The sequence below is a fragment of the Trichechus manatus genome, unplaced genomic scaffold, assembly GCF_000243295.1.
Source record: "Trichechus manatus latirostris isolate Lorelei unplaced genomic scaffold, TriManLat1.0 scaffold00107, whole genome shotgun sequence".
In the NCBI taxonomy this organism is placed as follows: domain Eukaryota; kingdom Metazoa; phylum Chordata; class Mammalia; order Sirenia; family Trichechidae; genus Trichechus; species Trichechus manatus.
The window spans coordinates 9355205-9377497 of NW_004444043.1; the positions used below are offsets into that span (position 1 = coordinate 9355205).

The following is a 22293-nucleotide window of genomic DNA, read 5'->3' on the forward strand; positions in this document are numbered from 1 at the left end:
TGTAACAATCCACTCAACTTAAAAATAATTTCAAGTCACTATCCATGGGACATTTCTCAGCCTACCTTTTAATAACTCAAAACACTCTTTTTAAGCATGTTTCTAGCATCATCCTCAACCTAAATAATGGACAACATCGAAAAGATTTCCAGTAGGCTACCAACCAACCAATCAGTTGTTGTCAAGGCCATTCTGACTCATGGCAACCCCAAGATGATGGCTGATTCTTTGGAAGTAGATCACCAGGCCTTTCTTCTGAGGTGCCTCTGGGTGTACTCGAACTTCCAACCTTTTGGTTATCAGCCAAGCATTTGCACCACCCACGGACTCCCCAATAGCCTACATAAGTAGCCAATTCTGGATGCTTTCTATGTACAGCTCAAGGCAGAGCTGACACAACATGCCTTCCAGCTAGCCTGTAGAGCTTACCATCTGCCTGGCTGATGTGAAAAGATTCAAAATAGGAAGAGTCTGGTAGGAAGTGAAGATTCAAAATACATTGCTGGATCTCACACCTGTTATATTTCCTCTCTAAGATCTCAGCAGCAGCTGCCAACAGGGATATTCAAGGCACACTTCAAAATCAGTCAAGCATCTTACGGAGTGTTTTCCTACCACTTCCCTTCCTTTAACATGTAGAATTCTCACTGAAATAAAAAAAGAGATCCAGTGGGGTTCAATGCTCACAAGCATTAATTTGGAAAGACTTCCTCCTATTCTAAGATATCCTCTTGGATTCTAAAACCTTTGACAATTAAATTATAGAAAAAAAATAGGGCATTAATAAGGGAGAGAAGTCGCTGCAATCTCAATTTTCGATTACTAGGACAACCTCCCATGGCCTAATCTTTTATTTCCCATGTTTCAATCTCTTTTGGAAAAAAAAAAAAAAGAAGCTGTTTGCTTTTGTGTTCTGGTTGCAAGAAAATATTTCGTAAATTTATGATAGTCACTATTATTGAAAACATTTTTACCTTTCAAAGTGCATTCCATTAAAAAATACCATGAAATGGTGTGGGGTGGGGTGAGGGGGCTGATAAGTGTTAACTCTTTCTTTCCTGTCAGACAGCAAAGTATTCAAGGATAAAGTGACAACTAGGATTGGCTTAGAATACGGCCTCTCCACAATAAAGAAAGTCAACCTACATTAGGCAAAGGCAACATTTCAAAATGTGGAACATCTGGCCACAAGAATGGCTAATGTCTGTAATACTGCAAAGAGCATATGCAACATTCAGGAACACTGCACTTGGAGGAAGAAAACATATAAGCTATAGGGATGCAGGGAGATCAAAGTACATACAAACATTTCAACACATTCTATTCTTCCTACAAATGATATGCAGGTCTTAGCATACTATCAAGGCTAAATCTAATGTTTGACAGATTGGTTGTAAATGGCCATTCTTCCTGCTTCTGATGGCACACATTTGTATTTACTGCATGTGGAACCTAAATCTAAATGAAATCTGATGTTCAACATCAAAATGTCTATGCTTAAGAAAGGTAAAAGTATAAGATCTTGCAACTGTTGGGAGTATCTGTTGCCTATTAGTAACTCTTGTCCATTTCACTGAATCCCTGAGTCTACTCCATTGGGTTAGACACCACATAACCAAGCTCCTCTGGCAGGGGTTGGAAGTCAGAGCAGCCAACACCTGCTGGCACTATAGAGAAGTGAGGAGAAATCTGGCAAAGCATCTTTGACATGGATCAGGCATTAACAATACTGGAAATAAGAGGCTGAAATTGGATTTGCTGAGTTACGTAGCACCCCACAACACTAATTCTGTTATTTTTTAAAAAATACAACCAAAAATGTGTTCCATCTTTAGATTTAGTGTATTAAATCAAATCTAAAAGTGTTTCTGTTAGTGTTGTTAGTCTACCAGGAAAAAAAAAACTGGGTAAATTAGTGTGAATTAGCATGAATATGTGAAAATAGAATTTATAGTATAGGAGGAGGGACTGTGTTCTTAGTTCTGTAAATATGGAGTTAGCCATATTACATAAAGTTCTTTACCATGAGGCAATATTAAGAAGTCTCACCTAGGTTCTAGAAACAAGCATTACGATATATTAAGAAAAACTATTCCTCTTCCTTGTTGGTTTATAGTATTCGGGATTAAATGAGAAATGTGTGGGATTTAAATTACATATTCATATCAATACTTTTCAAGGATTCATTATAAGGTCATAATTTGGTTTTAATTCTAGGTTATGGGAAAGCACTCTATATTAGCTAAGAAGTATAAAATGTTCTTTGCTTTGTTTAATGTTCCTATGTGTCTAATACAAATTAGTATAACCATAAAATGGGGCATGTACTTTTTTGTTGTTGTTGTTATTCTAAAATTCTAATGTCCTGAAAAGTGTAAGGAATAAAACAGACAACTGCATAAAACTGGGAAATGGAGTGCATTCAATAGGCAGGGCTTACAGATTTTTAATAATATTTCTTTAACAGGGTTTGTCCTTTATTTTAAAATTTCAGCAGATTCATATCTGTGTATGAAATTTCCAGGAACTATCGTATAGTACTTGGGTAGAATAGACCACTGTCATGGAATCCTTCCTCTTAGTATTGACAACTAGATGTCCACCACTCGCTGCAACTTATGAAGACTCCAGTTTACACAACAGTGGAATATGGAATTGCTTTCTCTTCTAATAAAACTGAAGCAATAACATCACACAGCTATAAATCAAGGTGATTTTAAAGTACACAAAAATACAACTATTTATGCCACATAGTTATATGAGGAATATTCCTAAGAGACTTTAAATCTTGAATACTCACTTCTGTCAAACACTCTCAAGCACAGGATTACATTGAGAAAGGATATGGCATTCAATTTCCAACATTTCACCCCAAAGAAGGTAAAGCACAACTATACTGAACTGCAAATTCTTTTAAGTTTCCAGAACACAAGGTCGATCTAGAAATACATTTTAAAATTTAGCAAGTTCTCTTAGTAAATTAGTATGCTCAGCCCGTAATTTTCAAACACAATCCTAAGTGATTTTCCAAAATTTGTTCATAGTCTTTTACTCGCTCACAAAAATATTTTCACTGGTGCTTTTCAGGTTTCTAATTTTCACATGTATTAGCTCAAAATATTTAACCTTCTAGGAATATCTTTTCTCTCCACATTTCAAAACATGAAATAGATTTTACTTACATCTCATAATAAGACCACCAGCAAAAACATTTCCTTACGTTTGAGCTTAAAGTAAATCTATAACAGCTCAAGATGGGGGAATTTTCATGAAATTATCAACTCTCCCAACGAGGGAGTTAAGAATTAATGCAAATGTCCTTGGAAGGATTTGTCAAGCGTAACTAGACACAGAAAGATATTTATCCCAAGAACAAGGTACTGTTTTTTTTTTTTTTTTGACTTTCTAACTCCTCCTGGGCAGAAGGGAGACCCAAGACCATGCTGTCCCAGAAGAACATCCGCAAAAACCCGAGGGTCTTTACACGGAGCTTGAAAACGGGACCACTTGCTTTCCGGCCACATAAACTTCTTCAATATTTCGATCATCTCCTGAAAAGAAAAAGCAAGGAATCTTTTATGAAGTGCTTATGTGTCAATAATTATCTATATTGCCACTGGCGTGATTAAAAAAAAAAAACAAAACAAAATACTTCTAAGAGAGGAAATACAAAAAGCTACCTTTGTTTTCTGTCAGATTGTTGATAATCTGGACAGAGGGGCATGATCAGTACAAAATGCTGCATCTAACTTGAGGGTGAGGGTCTGAATTCTGCACCAAAGGTGGAAACCACATAGAGTTGAAATGACCCTCTGTTGTTCCCCAGCTAAAATAACTTAGGTGTGCATTTCTAGCCTCTGTTGTAAAAGGAGTATTAATCTTTAAACTGGGGAGTCTCTGGGTGGTGCAAACAGCTGCTAACCAAAGTTTAGAGGTTCGAGTCTACCCAGAGGTGCCTTGGAAGAAAGATTTAGAGAACTACTTTCAAAAAAACAGCCACTGAGAACCCTGTGGAGTACAATTCTACCCTGACACACATGGGGTCACCCTGAGTTGGCGTCTACTTGATGGCAACTGGTTTTGTTTTCTCTTTAAATGCCAGAATCATACTCAGCATGAGGTGAATGGCCTCCAGGAACTGAGCTCCACTCAAAATCACTTGTATCTCCCATGTCAAGTTCACTCAGGGGTCTGAGCTCATGGAGCCAAATAGGAGGCAGAGTAGAATTTTATGTACTATTTACTGTTTCTTTCAGTGAGTAGAATTGAATGCCAGTAGGTTAAAAGCTTGTGTGCAGAGACTCCACTGCACACAAATTCAGCATGGCAGGGCAGACTGGGGGGAACAGCATGAGTGTGAGAGGAATGGACACTTTCTGGCCTTCCATTTCTCAGTTTAGGATTTCCGACTCTACGTCATGGAGGAGAATGCACATTTCAAATACTGTCTTTTAAATATCATGCCTTACATGGGCTTAATAGTGAGGAATCTTAAAAAAATAATGAATCAAAGCAAATTATCACACTTAGGGCTTAATATATGGTACCACCAATACAGAGAGGAACATCCAAGAAAGACACAAAGATGCCTTTTATTTAGCACAGAGACATGTATCTACCTACCTAGATAGAGGAACTTCTGGATAACAGCCTAAAATGGAAAATAAAGGTAATAATAAGAAAAAATACTTTGTGCCATTTAGAAAAGCAAATTCACAGTTAATAGTGTTGGCAAAGCCAAGAAATATAAATTTATTTTTTCAATTGCAAAATCTACCTCCATTAATTAATAAGAAATAATTTTTAGCTTAAAACAATCATTGACGACCACAAATGTTTATCCATTAACTGAAAGTTCTTGAAATATAACCTTGAAATCTTTAGAGGAAGGTTTTATATGAATTTAAGAAGTTACCATAATAAAATAATTCAAACGTTTCAATAAGTATATAAGAAAAATGATTGGATGAGTGGGAATGAGTACTATTCTAAGAAATTCACTTTAATAAAGGACTAAAAGAATAAATAATATGAAAATAACAAATGGTACCAATTTCAAATAATCCAACATCTTTCTTCTAAGAACCTCAGTGGGTAAGCACTTGGTTGCTAACCAAAAGGTCGACTGTCTGAATTGTCTGAATCCATGGGAGAAAGATGTGGCAGTCGCTTCTGCAAAGATTTATAGCCTAGGAAACACTACGGGGCAGCTCTACTCTGTCTTGTAGGGTTGCTATGAGTTGGAATCGACTCGATGGCAACGGGTTTGGTTTTCTTTTGTTTTGTTTATTATCACATTTATACTCATTATATTTATTATCACATTTACTTTCACCTTCAATTTGGCCCTTTGGTCCTGGTTCCTGAGCCCCACCTGGTAACCAGCCTTTACCGGAATTGGCTGGGTGGGGGCACCGAGTCTGACCTTTGCACAGATTGGCCAGGAAGCCCGCCGTGTAGTTAACAAGGAGTACATGGCTAGCTTATAAAAACCCTGGAACCTGAGAACAGAGCAGTTCTGAGCCAGAGAAGTGCTACCCAAGAGTCACCCTGAGGAAGACCTGCTCCAGCGGAGATCTTATCTTAAGCCGTCCTGGTTGACAAAGGGAGAGACCTGCTCTTTTTGATCTTCCCAGGCCTCACCCATATCCTTTTCCCTAAGTTGTATCCTGAGTTTCCTGACATTTACCCTGAGTTGCATCCCAAATTGCATCCTGTTACTTCTGCATCGTTAAACGCTAATAAACCACTTACCATCAGTACCGTCTGTGAGTTCTTGGGAGTTCTTTGTGACCATCGTAGCAGATTATTGAACCCAGCAAAGAAACAGCAAAATAATGGAGAAGGGGGAAGGTGGAAATATATCTGGCCTCTGCCTCATAGGAACCAGTCTTATGCTGATTCTGCTTTATGACATTGTCCTTACACTAATGAATCAGTTTGTTAATGGTGACGTTAATTTTTTTTTAAGAAAAACCCAATCTGATAAAGACTTGTTATTAAAGTAAGAAGAACGCTTTTATTTCATACAAAGGAAAACATTTTATAATAAGAGAAACAAGGTAATGAAACTCATTTTTCTTATAAAGTTAAGAAGGTCAATGAAGCGGAGTGGTTAAGAGTCCAGCCTCTGGTAGTGAGAAGGTCCTGGGTTTGAATCCAAACTCTGCCACTTAACTACTAGCCATGAGTCCTCAAGTTAATCATTTAACTTCCTTTAAGGCTCACTGCCCCCGGAAGTAAAATAGCAACAGTAACAGTGCTTACTTGTTAAGAGTTGTTCTGATGATTAAGTGAAATGAGATATGAAAGTTCTTAATCCCATACTTACCCGGTACATAGCAAGTGTTCCAGAAGTGCTAGCTATAGTATGGCTGCTTAGAGCCAAAATCAATTCAAAATACAAATACTTTGTTAATAGGGTGTCATTATTCTGAATATCACCATCAAGAAATTACAATAACAACTCAAAGATCTAGTTTCCCTTCTAAGATTCTCCTGATTTCCATTAAAATGTTTCGGCTTCTATTTTTTCCTACAGGGTAGCTATTGTGACTGCTTCATGGGATAAATGCCTTTTAATTAACGTTCTTTTACTTACCTCTGAAATACCACCAGCAATATCCCCATGAAACAGGTCAATGGGAGAGTCTGATGCTTTGGGGTTGATCAGGAGTGCATCAAATTCCTTGCCCACTTCAAAGTTTCCAATCTCACTATCCAGCCCCAGGGCTACAGAGCAGAATAAGGTAATAAACGGTCAGTATTTCGAGCCATCCCAGTTTGCAGGGACAGAGTCAACCAACTTAACACTAGGAAAAAAATTAGTATCTTAATAGTGAAGCAGGAAAGCACTCCCATCCCAGTAGGTTACAGGACTTCTACTTATCAAAGCAGAATAAGGACAGGAAAAGCAAAATCTGAGAATAAAAACAGTTCCCTTCAGCACCGTGATCATAATACTGACAGTTTCTCTATTTCAGTTCTATCAACGCACTTCAGACCCCAGCCACTCTATGATTTTCCTTCATCTCTCTACGAAGCATAATTGACTTGACATAATATCGTTTTTATTTTTCCCTCCTATTCTCCAGTCAACACTTCAACTCCTTTCCCTGCCTGTTATGTTCTTTTTGTTTTATGAGATAGCTAACAAGATCCATTTTCATGGCAGTGAAATGAACCTCGAATAAAAAAATAATTATCCTTTTGCACATCTGCTGATGCAAGCATACCTATCATAAATTCCTCAGCGTAAATCCTTTGAGTAGAAAAAAAATTTTACTTTCCAAAGTGACTAGATCTCATAACTCAAGAGTCCCAATGCTTTGAAAGCAGCCCAATTTCTTTGTAACCTTGAAGGTTTTCTGATCACCCGAAAAGAATGGTTTTCTAAAATAGGGCATAGGTCAATAATGTCTATTGACTCTGTCCCTCTCATAGCTAGAATTCATGTTTCATGAATATTGGACACTGGGTAAGAACATCTCTCATTGTTATGATTTAGTTTCAGAAAATAGGGTACTTGGCTCTCCTGGTCAATGAGGGTATTGGATCCAAAGCTCCTCAGGGCCTGTAATCTGAATAAGGTGTACACTGAGGTGACTAGTGGAGGCGTACATCAAAGGTCAACTGGAGTGCAACACTATTTATTGCAATTTTTATATGTGTTTGTTGTAGTCTATCACTGTCAGAATACTGATGTGAAAAGCGCTGGGTTACATATTCCCATTAGGCAACATCTGATACTTTGTATTTCTGCGCATGAATATCCAGAAATCATTTGCCAATTCTCTGAGCACTGACTTAGAAATCCTGCTTATTCCTAAAAGATTATGTAAAGCGCCACTCTTTTAGTCTCAGGAACAAAAAGTATTTTATTTTATTTTTTTTTTTAGCTGAAGGATTTTCATAGCAAGACAGGAGTGCAAAAATAATTAGAAATATCAAGAGCAGTTAGGTGACTTCTATGAATTATGTAAGCAGGCACTAAATGTAATAGAGAATTACAGGAAATTCTCTCCTTCTTCACTGATCACACTCTATTTTTTGGCCCTTGACAAAGAAGCATTGCAAACATGACTTTTTAACGAATATATTCAACATAAAATCGTTGTGTGTCTAATAGGCCAGATACATTTGTTAGGATCCAGGTCATTTTGGCAATATCAACTAACTGGGCCATTCATTAGACCCTGAAGAGTTCAGGCATGAACTAATCTTATTTATAAGTACTCGATACATTACTTCCAGTGCCTTTGTAAAGTGATCTAAATTCAGATTGTTGCAGATGGGTCCAACTGATAAGAAACTCAAATGCATTTCAGGAAATGCAGCTTTACTGCCTTTTGGAGCAAATGGTGGCTCTATGAAGGTGCTTTACACACATCTAGATTTTCTTGAGCGTGAATGTAAAGGCTGTGGCAAAGCTGGAAGATATGCCACGTTTTAAACCAGGATCCACTGATCTCATTTCACTCAGACTGTAGCAGAGACATAAGCTAAGGAGAAGAAATTCCGTAACAGTATGCCTAGTGGCCTGAAAAATGCTACACAGCAAGGTAGAAATGATTCGCTAGGCACCCTATGCCGGCTTGCTCAGAAGCAGGATCCTAATGAAGCAATTCACAGAGAGCCTAGAATAGAAAAAGCACTATTTAAATACAGCTTGCTTGCAGCATGAAAATAAGTTGGTCAAACCAGAGCTTCGAACTGGTTCATTCCAGTTTGAACCACTGCCGAGAATTTGCATTTCCACCCCAGATGTACTGAGTCAGAATCTACACTTTAACAAGATCCCCAGGTGACTCTTATGTATAATGAAATTTGAGAACTCCTGTTCTACTAGTGGTTCTCAGAATTGGTCCCTAACCAGCAGCATTAGCACCATCTGGGAACTTGTTAGAAATGCAGATTCTAGCAGGGGTTCAAACCAGAATGAATAGGTAAGACAACTATTTAAATTCAGATGTTCAAATATGGCTATGGTGGTGGAGGTAGGGTATCGCCCTTGTTAAAAGGATGAGTGGATTAAAACTTAAAACTTCAGAATAGGAAATCATAAAATTTAGGAAACTCCAAAGAGCATAACTCATACTTGGTTTTCTTGAAATGACCTTTATGGTGTTGGTTGTAGTCCAGGACACTTAAAGAAGAGCCAGGAAGTTTCCCTTCCCAGGATACTCTTGGCCTCGCTAGCCCAGAATACCCACCATATATCTACATCTGTATCTGTATCACACCACCCTTCTGTTAATTTGTCATATGTCATGGTTTGCATGTTGCTGTGATGCTGGAAGCTATACCACTGGGATTTCAAATATCAACAGGGTCACCCATGGTGCACAGATTTCATCAGAGCTTCCAGTCGAAGACAGACTAGGAAGAAAGGCCTGGCAATCTATTTCCAAAAATTAGCCAATGAAAATCTTATGGATCACAACACAATATGGCCTGAATCACATGCTTTGGACCCATCATCAAGAGAGATCAACCACTAGAGGAGGACATCATGTTGGGTAAAGTAGAAGGCAAACAAGGGCATGGGGGATCTCAAAGAGATGGACTGGCACAATAGTCACAGCAATGGACTCGAACATGCTGGTGATTGTGAAGATGATACAAGACTGGGCAATGTTTCATATTATTGTACATAATGTCGCCATGAGTTGGCGTCAACTTGATGGCAGCTAACAACAACATATCTGTACCTGTATCTATACTTTTATTTCTAGCTATCTACTTATGGCTCCATGCTATTTTCACTGTTACTCTTCCAGATTGCACTATAATTTGAAAGTGACTTAAAGTAATTCAATAAGCAATTTCTATTTTTTCCATACAAATATGATTACATGTGAGAACTAGCAAAGCTGATGAATGATATTTGCATATCAACCAACTATATTTTTATATCTTTCTCCTTTTAAAGAAGTTTGGGTAAATAATGGACTTAAACATATAAGCAAAAGGCACGGTCTATGCAGGCATATTCTATTATAGGAAGATATCACAGTGTAGGGCAGCAGGCAAGACTCTATACTCTGGTATCAGATTTTCTGGATTTGAATTGTGGCACACTGTAGCTTGACTGCTGTGTGAGCCTCAGGTTCTTTTTTTTGGGAGATGGAATTAATAACAATGGTTGAGAAGAATAAAAAATAAATGAAGCAAGTTGCATAGTGCCTATCACATGTAAGCACCCAGGAAGTCTTGGCTATTGTTTTTACTATTATTATTATTACTCAGACCAATAGAAAGCATGTTACTTGACTCAATGGGAAAACTGATTATTTTAAAGAACTTATTTGCATGTGACCAGTATAAAAAAAATACCCATTAAAACGATTACTATGACAATCGTGTAACATCTAGTCTGCTTTCTGCCGAAGACAGCAAACTCATTGAAAGAATGATGCCTTCATTGCCTGCCTCAACTTTGACTTTACTTGCTATATTTTGGTTATGTTATCTGAGATGCAGTTGGACTATGGAATACATGCTGGTATCACCACACACGTGCCTTCATCCGGCACCCTAGGACACAGAATGGCATGCTTCGACCTTATGTGAGAGAGAAACAAAATAGTCATTACCTTGGCTTCCTCCCAGAGTAGCTAGTCTGAAGACTTCTTTGAGGGTGAGGCTTTTCTCATTTACTTTATTAATTAAAAGGACGCTGGAAACCATCACTGCTCTTCTGATTGCATCAAGCATGGAAGATGAATAACCACCAGCAACATCTACGGTAAATAGGACAGAGCCAAAACAGTAACCTTATGAGGATAAATGGAATATATAAGGTGGGTTTTTGTTTTTGGTGACAGATACAGTCTTTAGTATACTTACAGAAAAGATATTATCTATAAACACAGAATGGCCACAGACCAATATTTAAAGGAATTCAAAACCTGCAATCAGTATCAAATGTACACTTATACTAGTTGCCTCGGGCTGCAGCAACAAATTATGACAAACTTGGTGGCTTAAAACAACAGAAATTTATTTTTGTACAGTCCTGGAGGTTACAAGTCCGAAATCAAGGTGTCAGCAGGACTACACGTTTTTCTGAAGCTCTAAGGGACAATCCTTCCCTGCCTCTTCCAGCTTCTGGTGGCACCTGGTGTTCCTCGATTTATAACAGCATTACTCTAATCCCTGCCTCCATCTTTACATGGCCATCTTCCCTGAGTGTCTCTATGTCTCTCCTTTTCTGTCTCTTATAAGGACACTCATCACTGGATTTATGGCTCGCCCTAGTTCAGAGTGAACTCATCTCAAGATCCTTACTTCAAATACGTAAGCAAAGATCTTTACTCCAAATAAGGTCACATTCTGAAGTTCTGGGCAGACATATCTTTTGGAGGCCACAGCTCAACCCACTATAATACCCAAGTGGTTAAATGAAGTTAAGAGAAAAAACTCATCTCTGAATATTCCCTGGTAGAACTCTCATGGAAATTGTTCAACTATGACTGCATAGTTATAAAGATAATTTAGATAATATAATATGTAACTTAAAATAAGCTTATCGTTCTATATACTAAAAACTTGTCCAAAGTCTATTCTAATTCAGATGAGAACCTAAGGGAAATTAAAAATACACCTCTTTACGGTAATTTTTCAGGAAGAGCTTTTAGAATGAACTTTTATATTCTGGAAAATTAGTGTAATAAATGAGCAATGCTGATGAAGATAGCTTTAGATGTTAGGAGGCATCATTAGGTGAAAAATGAGATTTTTGGTGATTTAAATAAAGTCTCCAACCATAATTAAATGGAAATACTGCTTTTGACGAGAATGATGGAGAAGTTATTAAATGAGTTTGTATAAATAAATGTCAAGTAACTTAGCATGTTTTATTAGAAGAAAAGTACATTTATAGCTAATAAAACACACTTTATATTTCAGGGGATCCTTCTGTCATTCCTAGGTAGACATTTATAATTGCTAGTGCCTATATACATTGCAAAGATCAAAAGCAATAGCCTATTAAGTAGTAATTTTAGGTTGCTATTCAATTTTATGTTCAGTTATCTTACATGTCCTTGGATAAACTTCTATGCATTTTTTTAGAAAATATTTTTCTTTAACCAGAACACTATTATCAAAGGATTATCCAGTTCCCTGAGAAGTTTTATTACCTCTACTGAAGTTATTAGGTTGTGTAAATATACAGTCGTTGTTGTTACCTACAGTCAAGTTGGCCCCTGACTCATGGTGATCCCATGCACAATGGAACAAAACACTACGTGGTCCTAAGCCAACCCCATGATTGGTTGCAGATCAGACGGTTGTGATCCATAGGGTTTTCACTGGTGGATTTTTGGAAGGAGATCACCAGGCCTTCCTAGTCTGTCTTAATCTAGAAGCTCCACATAAACCTGTTCAGCGTCATGTCGTTGTTGTTGTTAGACGGCGCCGAGTCAGTTCCGACTTGTAGCCACCCTGTGTACAACAGAACAAAACACTGCCTGGTCCTGCGCCATCCTCTCAATTGTTGCTACATTTAAGCCCATTGATGCAGCCACTGTGTCAATCCATCTCATTGGGGGTTTCCTCTTTTTTGCTGACCCTCTACTTTACGAAGCATGATGTCCTTCTCCAGGGACTGATTCTTCCTGAAAATATGTTTAAAGTACATGAGATGAAGTCTCGCCATCCTCACTTCTAAGGAGCATTGTGGCTGTACTTCTCCCAAGACAGACTTGTTCGTTCTGGTAGTTCATGGTATATTCAATATTCTTTAGCAATACCACAATTCAAAGACATCAATTTTTCTTCGGTCTCTTTTATTCATTGTACAGCTTTCAAATGTATATGAGGCAAATGAAAACATCATGGGTGGGGTTAGGCGAACCTTAGTCCTCAAAATGACATCACTGCTTTTCAACACTTTAAAGAGGTCTTTTGCAGCAGACTTGCCCAATGCAATACATCGTTTGATTTCTTGACTGCTGCTTCCATGGGTGTTGATTGTGAATCCTAGAAAAATGAAATCCCTGACAACTTCAATCTTTTCTCTGTTTATCATGATGTTGTTTACTGCTCCAGTTGTGAGGATTTTTGTTTACTTTATGTTGAGGTGTAATCCATACTGAAGGCTGTAGTCTTTGATCTTCATCAGTAAGTGCTTCAAGTCCTCTTCACTTTCAGGAAGCAAGGTTGTGTCATCCGCATAATGCAGGTTGTTAATGAGTCTTCTACCAATCCTGATGCCGCATTCTTCTTCATACAGTCCAGCTTCTTGGTTTCTTTGCTCAGCATAAAGATTGAATAAATACGGTGGAAGGACACAACCCTGACACACACCTTTCCTGACTTTAAACCATGTAGTATCCCCCTGTTCTGTTTGAATGACTGCCTCTTGGTTTATGTACGGGTTCCACATAAGCACAATGAAGTGTTCTGAAATTCCCATTCTTCGCAATGTTATCCATAATCTGTTATGATCCACACAGTCAAATGCCTTTGCATAGTCAATAAAACGCAGGTAAACATCTTTCTGATATTCTCTGCTTTCAGGCAAGATCCACCTAACATCAGCAGTGATATCCATGGTTCCACATCCTCTTCTGAATCTGGTGTGAATTTCTGGCAGTTCCCTGTCAATGCACTGCTGTAATCGCTTTTGAATGACCTTCAGCAAAATTTTACTTTCGTGTGATACTGATATTGTTCGATAATTTCCACGTTCTGTTGGATCACCTTTCTTTGGAATGGGCACAGATATGGATCTTTTCCAGTCAACTGACCAGGTAGCTGTCTTCCAAATCTCTTGGCATAAACGAGTGAGCACATCCAGCACTGCATCCACTTGTTGAAATATCTCAATTGGTATTCTGTCAATTCCTGGAGCCTTGTTTTTCTCCAATGCCTTCAGGGCAGCTTGGACTTCTTCCTTCAGTCCATCGTTCTTGATCATATGCTACCTCCTGAAATGGATGAACATCGAGCAATTCTTTTAGGTACAGTGACTCTGTGTATTCCTTCCATCTTCTTTTTTTTCTCTTTTCTACAGTCTTTTTATTATTATTATTAATAAGCAAAATGATTTAAAAAAAGAAAATACAACACCTTAAAGTTGAAATAGCAGTAAGTCAAATCGCTGCTGGAGTTCACAGATGTACCTGGGGTACATGCTCCCTCACTGCAAGGCAGGACCTAGGCACACGACTGTGTATTTAGGTTTATCTATGCGAGCAAGAAGAATAACTGCAATGGAAACCACTGGAGAATAGAAAGCATCAAGAAATTTTCATCAGGCAATACCAAAGCGCTCTGCTCCTTTCCTCTTCTTTGCCTCTGTATCCTTTGTGGTTCCAGTTCCAGCTGAACTTTGACAATCCAAAATCACTCCTTCCGCTTTTTCAGCTTCTCATCATCTTCAGACTTTCTGGAGATTGAAGAGACGTTCAAACTAAATCTTTGAGCTCTTTCCATCAGCTTATCCAGGTTAACCATAGGCTTGGCGTCAGATAACAGGTGTTTTGTTGGAACTGAAAAAATGCCAAACCTAGCTGCCCGGGCAGCTTTTTTACTCCCCAAGCTCACAGGTACGTTGAATTGTTCAGCCCTCTTCTGCATTCTTTCAGTCTGTGGTTTACTTCAGACGTAATTTTTACCACTTTCTTCTCTGCTGCCATACCAACAGTTCTTTCAGGGGCTTCTTCCTCTTTGCCAGGCAGTTCTATGGGCTTTGGTTCTTCTTCCTGTTTCATCTCCCAGTACATCTTCTTCATTTACCTCCTCCTCAGCACATTCTTCAAGATATGCCTGGAGCCTGTTGATGGGATCTTGTTTTATTCTCTTGGTCTCCAAACCATGAGCAAGACATTCCTGCTGTAGTTCAGCAAGCTTCAGCTTATGAAGCCCAACATCTCTACCGCCTTCTTGTTACCCCTTCTACTACACTAGCTTTCCATCTTCTTTTGATGCTTCCTGTGTCGTTCAATATTTTGCCCATAGAATCCTTCAAAATTACAACTCGAGGCTTGAATTTCTTCTTCACTTCTTTCAGCTTGAGAAATGTAGAATGTGTTCGTGTTCTCCCGTTTTGGTTTTCTAACCCCAGGTCTTTGCACATTTCATTATTATATTTTACTTTGTTTTCTCCAGCCACCTTTTGAAATCTTCCGTTCACTTCTTTTACTTCATCATTTCTTCCATTCATTTTAGCTACTCTGTGTTCAAGAGTAAGTTTCAGACTGTCTTCTGACATCCATTTTGGTCTTTTCTTTCTTTCCTGTCTTTTTAATGACCTTTTTCTTCCATCATGTATGATGCCCTTGATGTCATCCCACAACTTGTCTGGTCTTCAGTCATTAGAGTTCAATGCGTTAAATCTATTCTTGAGATGGTCTCCAAATTCAGGTGAGATATTCTCAAAGTAGTATTTTGGTTTTTGTTGTGTTGTTTTAATTTTCTTCAGCTTCAACTTGAGCTTGAATATGAGCCATCGATGGTCTGTTCCACAATCAGCCCCTGGTCTTGCTCTGACTGATGATATTGAGCGTTTCCATCATGTCTTTCCACAGATGTAGTGGATTTGACTCCTGTGTTTTCCATCCAGTGAGGCTCATATGTATAGTCACCATTTATGTTGTTGAAAAAAGGTATTTGCAATGAATAAGTTGTTGGTCTTGCTAAATTCTATCATGCGTTCTCCGGCATTTCTATCACCAACGTGAAAACTTCCAATGACAGGTGGATGGTGGCTGCATATGAGGTTCACTGGCCAGAAATTGAACCTTCTGCATGGAAGGTGAGAGTTCTACCACTGAACCATCACCTAACCATCCATTAAATTTTAATTTTTAACATAACATCAAACCAAGGAAAATAAATAAGATTTGGGAATAATGCACATTAAACTTTAAACTATTTTGCTTGCTACTTCCTTCTTTATTGCTAGAATAAATAAAATGTTAAGTGTATGAGGCATAATAATAATAATATCAATATACTGTATGAAACATGTAAAAATTAAATATATATTTGTGGATAAAGACTGGAAGGGAACAAAGAAAACAAAGCAATGCCGTTAGGATGGTGTAATTGTGGAAGATTTAAATAACTACAGTTATGAAAAATCACAGAAAGTAGTATTTTCCTCAAAACTTCATCAAAACTATCCCTACAGAAAGAATAAGGAGAGATCAGGGAACAACTCTTTGTAATTTATTGAGAATATTTTGAGAGATGCCTTATTATATTATTGATTTAATCCTGTATTCTTCTGGTTGCCGATGTAATATAAGAAAATAAATGCCAGAGGAACAGTGTGCTACTTAAAAGCAACAACAATGTACTAGTCAAAGAATGAACACTGAGTCACACAAACCAAGGTATTTAGTTAATCAGGACTATCTGTATGAGAGTCAAGTATTCTTCCGGGGATTTCCATTGTAACTTCCTGATTCCTGCTCTACTGGTTGAGGTGAGTGGCTTCCTCTACTATCCACAGCATATTTAACGTAGGTGGAATTCCCAAGGACTATTGGGAATACTTCATTTACCACATAAGAAGAGGAGATCTGGTGGCACAGTGGTTAAATGGTCGATTGTTAACCGAAAGCTCAGCTGTTTGAACCACACCAGCCGTTCCATGGGAAAACAATGTGGCAGTCCGCTTCCGTAAATATTACAGCCTTGGAAACCCTATGGGGCAGTTCGGCTCTGTCTTGTAGGGTCGCTACAAGTTGGAATTGACTTGACGGCAACAGGTTTGTTGTTGTTGTTGTTTTTTAAAGAGATATTGTGGTGGGCTGGAAAGAGAAACAATAAACTTCTACATTTTATAGACCTAGTTTTTAAACTGTGGTAGGAATGATCCATTATGGGGAAGATATTGATGATTCACGAGAGTCGCTGGCCAAAGGAATTAATTTCTTGAGATACTGGGAGAGGAAGAGGATACAGAACACACATCAGGGTATTTGGGTATTTTGTGTTTGATTGGAGAACAAAGGTTTTTCAGCTGTAGCAGGAAAAAGAAGAGAGAATGCATGCAGATGCAGGAAGGTGTGTGAATTTGGTGATGGGGAGATGGAGAAAGGGTTTCTGGCTGTTTCTATTTTATCAACAACTTATGAAATGACAGCATCAGTTAGAAATAAGGAAAGTAGAAGGTGGGGTAGAAAATTTAAGAAGAAATGAGAAAAAAGCTGTCTTGGAACATGGGAACACACTCTTATTAGAGAAACATACTGTCTATGAAGGCAGTGCTGAGGACCATGTGGAGTTGAAGAGTATAATTTAGAAATGAAATGCCACTGGACAATTTTCTCCAGCAACTTCCAACTGCTCAGCTTCAGATACCAAGAAAAGAAATAGCTGAGCTAATCTAGGGTTGGGCTTTTAAATACTAAGAAAGCAAGAGGTAAATAAGAAGCAAAGATGTTTCCAGGGGAATAAACACTGTGATGTATTCTGGCATCCGTGTTGTCATCAGCTGCCACTGAGTTGGCCTGGATTCATGGCAACCCCATACACAATGGGACCATCTAAGACAGGTTAATTAGGAAGGGGATACTGGAGTGTGAGAAAATGTAGAATCAGTGGATTACAGTCCACAGGAGATGAAAGAATTGTTAGAGCTTTGGGAGTAATGGAACAAGTTAAAGTTAAAAAGACAGAGGACTGTGGCTGGAAAGTAGGATTTTTTTGTTTTAATTTTTAGGTCTTGGTTATGTAAAATTGTTTTATAATTTTTAATTTTTCCATCAGATTACTTTTTGGTGTGCTTTTTTTAAGTTTTAGATAGGTATCCTATTTTTTAAGTTCTGCAAGCTGTTATCTTTAATATTTTCATGTTGTAAAATCAAAAGTGAAATGGGATGTCTGTGTCTCTCTTTTCTGACACAAGGAGTTTCATAAACTTATCATTTTGCTTCTTCTTGCCAAATGCATTTTCATCCTCTTAACCTTACACATGGAGCCATGGTGGTGCAGTGGTTAAGAGCTCAGCTGCCAACCAAAAAGTTGGCAGTCTCAATCTACCAGCTACTCCTTGGAAACCCTATGGGGCAGTTATACTCTGTCCCACATGGTCACTATGAGTCAGAATCAATTCAACGGTAATGGGTATAGTTTGGTTTGGAACCTTACACATAAACCACAACTTCCTGGGTTTTGTTAACAAAATTAGAAATAGAAGAACTCTTTTAGTATTGAAAAATTCTTTCTTGTAGTACATATATTATTTATAAAATTTTAAGAAAAAATACTGAAGACATTCAAAGTGATATAAAAAAATTAAACTAGTTGCTGTTGAGTCAGTTCCAACTTATGGCCACCCTACGTGTGTCAGAGTAAGACTGTGTTCCACAGGGTTTTCAATGGCTGAGTTTTCAGAAGTAGACTGCCATACCTTTCTTCCAAGGCACCTCTGGGTAGACTCAAACCACCGACCTTGCAGTTAGTAGTCAAGCATGTTAACCGTTTGCAACGCCCATAAAGTCAAAACTCAAGGACCTGACACTCAGTTTCATAAATGAGTATCATGTATATAGGCCTCAGGAACCTCTTCCCAGCCAGAAAGAAACACTTTCCTGATTTATGTTGCCATTCTGATAGTTTTTTTTTTTAAATGTATACTACTTTTAACATTATACATATTCTCTCTTGAGATATATTTTGACTTTTGCATTTAATATTTAAACTCCTTTACAATTCTTTGGTCTTATTTCTATTTTAACTGACTTTAGCTTACCTGAGAATCCTATTGTACCATGACTTCCCTATACTATGGCCCTTCATTTTGCCTCATATCTTACTGGATGATGTAGATCTTTAAGAAATTTTTTGAAAGGGTTCAGGGAGAGAGCATTTTCCAAGGCTTTGCATATCTGAGAATTTTGTTGCCTTCACACATAAGGACAATGTGGTCACATATAATATTCTTAAAACACAATGTGCTTTGTCTCCAAACTCTTTCTTCCCTTCCGGTATTTTATGAGTCAGCAAAGAAAGTCTGAATCAAACTGGATTTTACCGTTTTGTTGATAACTAATTTTTCCCCATGCCTTAATGTTTTAGGAAATTTTTTTATGTATCCTTGTAATTCAAAATTTTTGCTAGGATATATTCAATATGATTTAGCCTAGAACAGGGTAAGCTCTTTCAATATGATGCACAGTTCTTTCTTAAGCTCAGAAAAGATTTATGCTTTAAAACTCTGATGGTTGCTTCTGCTCCATTTGTTTTAGATCTTCCATCAGGAAACCCATGTGTTGGCGTTATGCTTTCTGCCCTCCATATAGACCATCCTTAAACACACCCTTTGATCTTTGGTCAACTTTGTTTTCCACATCACTGATTTAATTTTCTGCAACAATAAGTCTACTCCTCATGGCCTCCTGCATGGTTTGTTTGTCTTTTAATTGAGGTATAATTAAGAGTCCCTGGGTGGTGCAAATGGTTAACACACTCAGTTACTAAATGAAAGGTTGGAGGTTTGAGTCCACGCAGAGATGCTTCGGAAGAAAAGCATGGTGATCTAATTCTGAAAAATCAGCCATTGATAACTCTATGGAGCACTGTTCTACTCTGACACACATGGGGTTGCCAGGAGTTGGAACTGACTAGACACAACTAGGTGGTTATAATTAAGATAGAATAAAATACACACATCTTAGGTGTTTAGTTTGATGTTGACAATTATATATACCTACTTACCTGCCTTTCAAAAACACACACTATTAAACATTTCTATCACTTCGGCAAATTCCCTCATGGCCTTTTCCAGTCAATCCCCCTACCCGCCACTCCCACCCCTTGGCAACCACTTTCTGATTTCTATCAACATAGGTTAGGTGCACAGAATGGCACAAATGTGCTCAGCTATTAACCTAAAGGTTGGCAGTTGGAACTCAACCAGTGGCACCAAGAAAGAAAGGCCAGGTGATCTGCTTCCATAAAGATTACAGCCAAGAAAACTCTTAGAGTAGTTGTCCTCTGTTACTGCAGAAAATGATGAAAAGCAGCATCGTGAGCATGCATATGTCCTGATGCTCTTAAACATCGGGAAGACAAATGTATCAAAAATGGGAAATGAGTCCTTGTGCCCCTGTACCAATTATTTATTTATTTTTGGGGTTTTAATTTTTAGTTCAGTCACACACAGTAATAAAAGGAGGCTCATGGTGAATGTCTAGACCTTTGGGCCTGACTCACACCTTTGAAGTGAGCAGCACTGCATACACTCAGGAAAACCAATTAAAATGTGCTGTGAAAGAAGGAGACAAACATTGTCCACAAAGACACTGTTTTACATCTACATTCTACATCCTAAGACCCCAGTGAGTAGAGATTGGGGTTTTAAAAGCTTGCAAGTGGCCATCTAAGTGACCATAACAACAGCATAGAGGCCAGGATTTAAATAAATAAATAAATAAATAAAGGCGGCAACACTACTTTATCAACCACTTAGAATGTCCTTCAGTGTCGAGCATCCAGACCACCTGTGGGAATTGAGGAGTCTCATTTTGCTAAATACTACTTAAAAGCATCTACTGGTCTCTGCCCATCCAGAGCAAAGAAGAGTGAAGAAAATCAAAGTCTCAAGGAAACAATTAGTCTAAAGAACTAATGGACCACATGAACCACAGCCTTCACTAGCCTGAGACCAGAAGAACTCAATTGTGCTTGGCTACCAATACCAACCGTTCTGACTGGGATCACAGAAGGAGGTCTTGGACAGAACAGAGCAGGAAAAAAATATAGAACAAAATTAAAATTCATAAAAAAGACCAGACTTACTGATCTGATAGAAACTGATGGAACCCCAGAGACTATGGCTCTTAAACATCCTTCAAACCTAGAACTGAACCCACTCCCGGAGATCACTTTCCAGCCAAACAATAGACAGGCCTATAACGTGAATGATAACACCCATGAAGAACATGCTTCTCGGAACAATCAACCATTGTTGTTGTTAGGTGCCATAGAGTTGGTTCCGACTCATAGCCACCCTATGTACAACAGAATGAAACACTGCCCAGTCCGAAGCCATCCTCACGATCGTTGTTACGCTTGAGCCCACTGTTGCAGACACTGTGTCAATCCATCTCCATGAGGATCTTCCTCTTTTTTGCTGACTTGCAAACTTTACCAAGTATGATGTCCTTCTCTAGGGACTGGTCCCTCCTGATAACATATCCAAAGTATGTGAGACAAAGTCTTGCCAACCTTGCTTCTAAGGAGCATTCTGGCTGTACTTCCTCCAAGACAGATTTGTTCATTCTTCTGGCAGTCCATGGTATATTCAATATCCTTTGCCAACACCATAATTCAAAGGCCTCAATTCTTCTTCAGTCTTCCTTATTCATTTCCAGCTTTCGCATGCATACGAGGCGACTGAAAACACCATGGCTTGGGTCAGGTGCACCAACCAGATGAGTCCAACAGGGCACCATTTGCCCAAAAACAAAGTTCAGAAAGCAGGAAAGGGCAGGAAAGATGGGTGAATGGAAACGGGGAACTCAGGGAGGAAGTGGGTAGAGTGTGTCACACTGAGGATTGCAACTAATGTCATGAAACAAAAAATGTATAAATTATTGAATGGGAAAATAATTTGCTCTGTAAACTTCCACCTAATCACAATAAAATGTCAAAAAATAAAAAGATACATTGCACACCAATCGTACCTCAAGAACATAATGGACAACTCACTCTCAAATGGGACCATAACAACAGCATAGAGGCCAGGATTTAAATAAATAAATAAATAAATAAAGGCGGCAACACTACTTTATCAACCACTTAGAATGTCCTTCAGTGTCGAGCATCCAGACCACCTGTGGGAATTGAGGAGTCTCATTTTGCTAAATACTACTTAAAAGCAAAGCAAGTTCTCAACAGATTTCTCAGTGTTCTCAAAGCTGGCATGGATTGAATTTTCTGGGAGAAAGATGTGGCAGTCTGCTTCTGCGAATATTTACAGCCTTGGAAACCCTATGGGGCAGTTCTACTCTGTCCGATAGTGTCGCTAGGAGTCAGAATCGACTTGACAGCAGTGGGTTTGGTTTTGGTTTAGGGCAAGGTCACATAATTTTTACTGTCTTTAGAGGTAATGTTTGTGACTGCACAGTTCTTGAAAAATAAAAACATCCAAGTCCAAACCATTAAAACTTAGCCAGAAGGGTGGAAAAGGAAGAGAAAAAAAAAAATCGTGGACTTTTTAAAAGAACCTCTGAAGAACTTTAGAAGGAAGTATCCTGTATAGACCAATCTCTGAGCAGTAAGCAGGGATAATGGCTTTCAGGAGGTTAAAACAAAACAAAACCAGTTGCT

At 38.3% G+C, this 22293-nt stretch overlaps 1 protein-coding gene and 1 pseudogene across 8 annotated transcripts in view; both read right to left on the minus strand.

Moving 5' to 3' along the window:
* Positions 1–878: 878 nt before the first annotated feature.
* GDA (guanine deaminase) overlaps positions 879–22293 on the minus strand; it is a 74124-nt gene continuing 52709 nt past the window's right edge. For all 8 annotated transcript variants that reach the window (XM_023737755.1, XM_004383293.2, XM_023737749.1 and 5 more), the window contains 4 exons: positions 10596–10742; positions 6602–6732; positions 4624–4651; positions 879–3551 (listed from right to left, as the gene is read on the minus strand). In XM_023737755.1, the coding sequence (XP_023593523.1) occupies positions 3481–3551; positions 4624–4651; positions 6602–6732; positions 10596–10742 (377 nt within the window). In that variant the 3' untranslated portion in view covers positions 879–3480. The remainder of the gene's footprint in view (positions 3552–4623; positions 4652–6601; positions 6733–10595; positions 10743–22293) is intronic.
* On the minus strand, positions 13985–17236 carry LOC105756644 (SAP domain-containing ribonucleoprotein pseudogene; annotated as a pseudogene).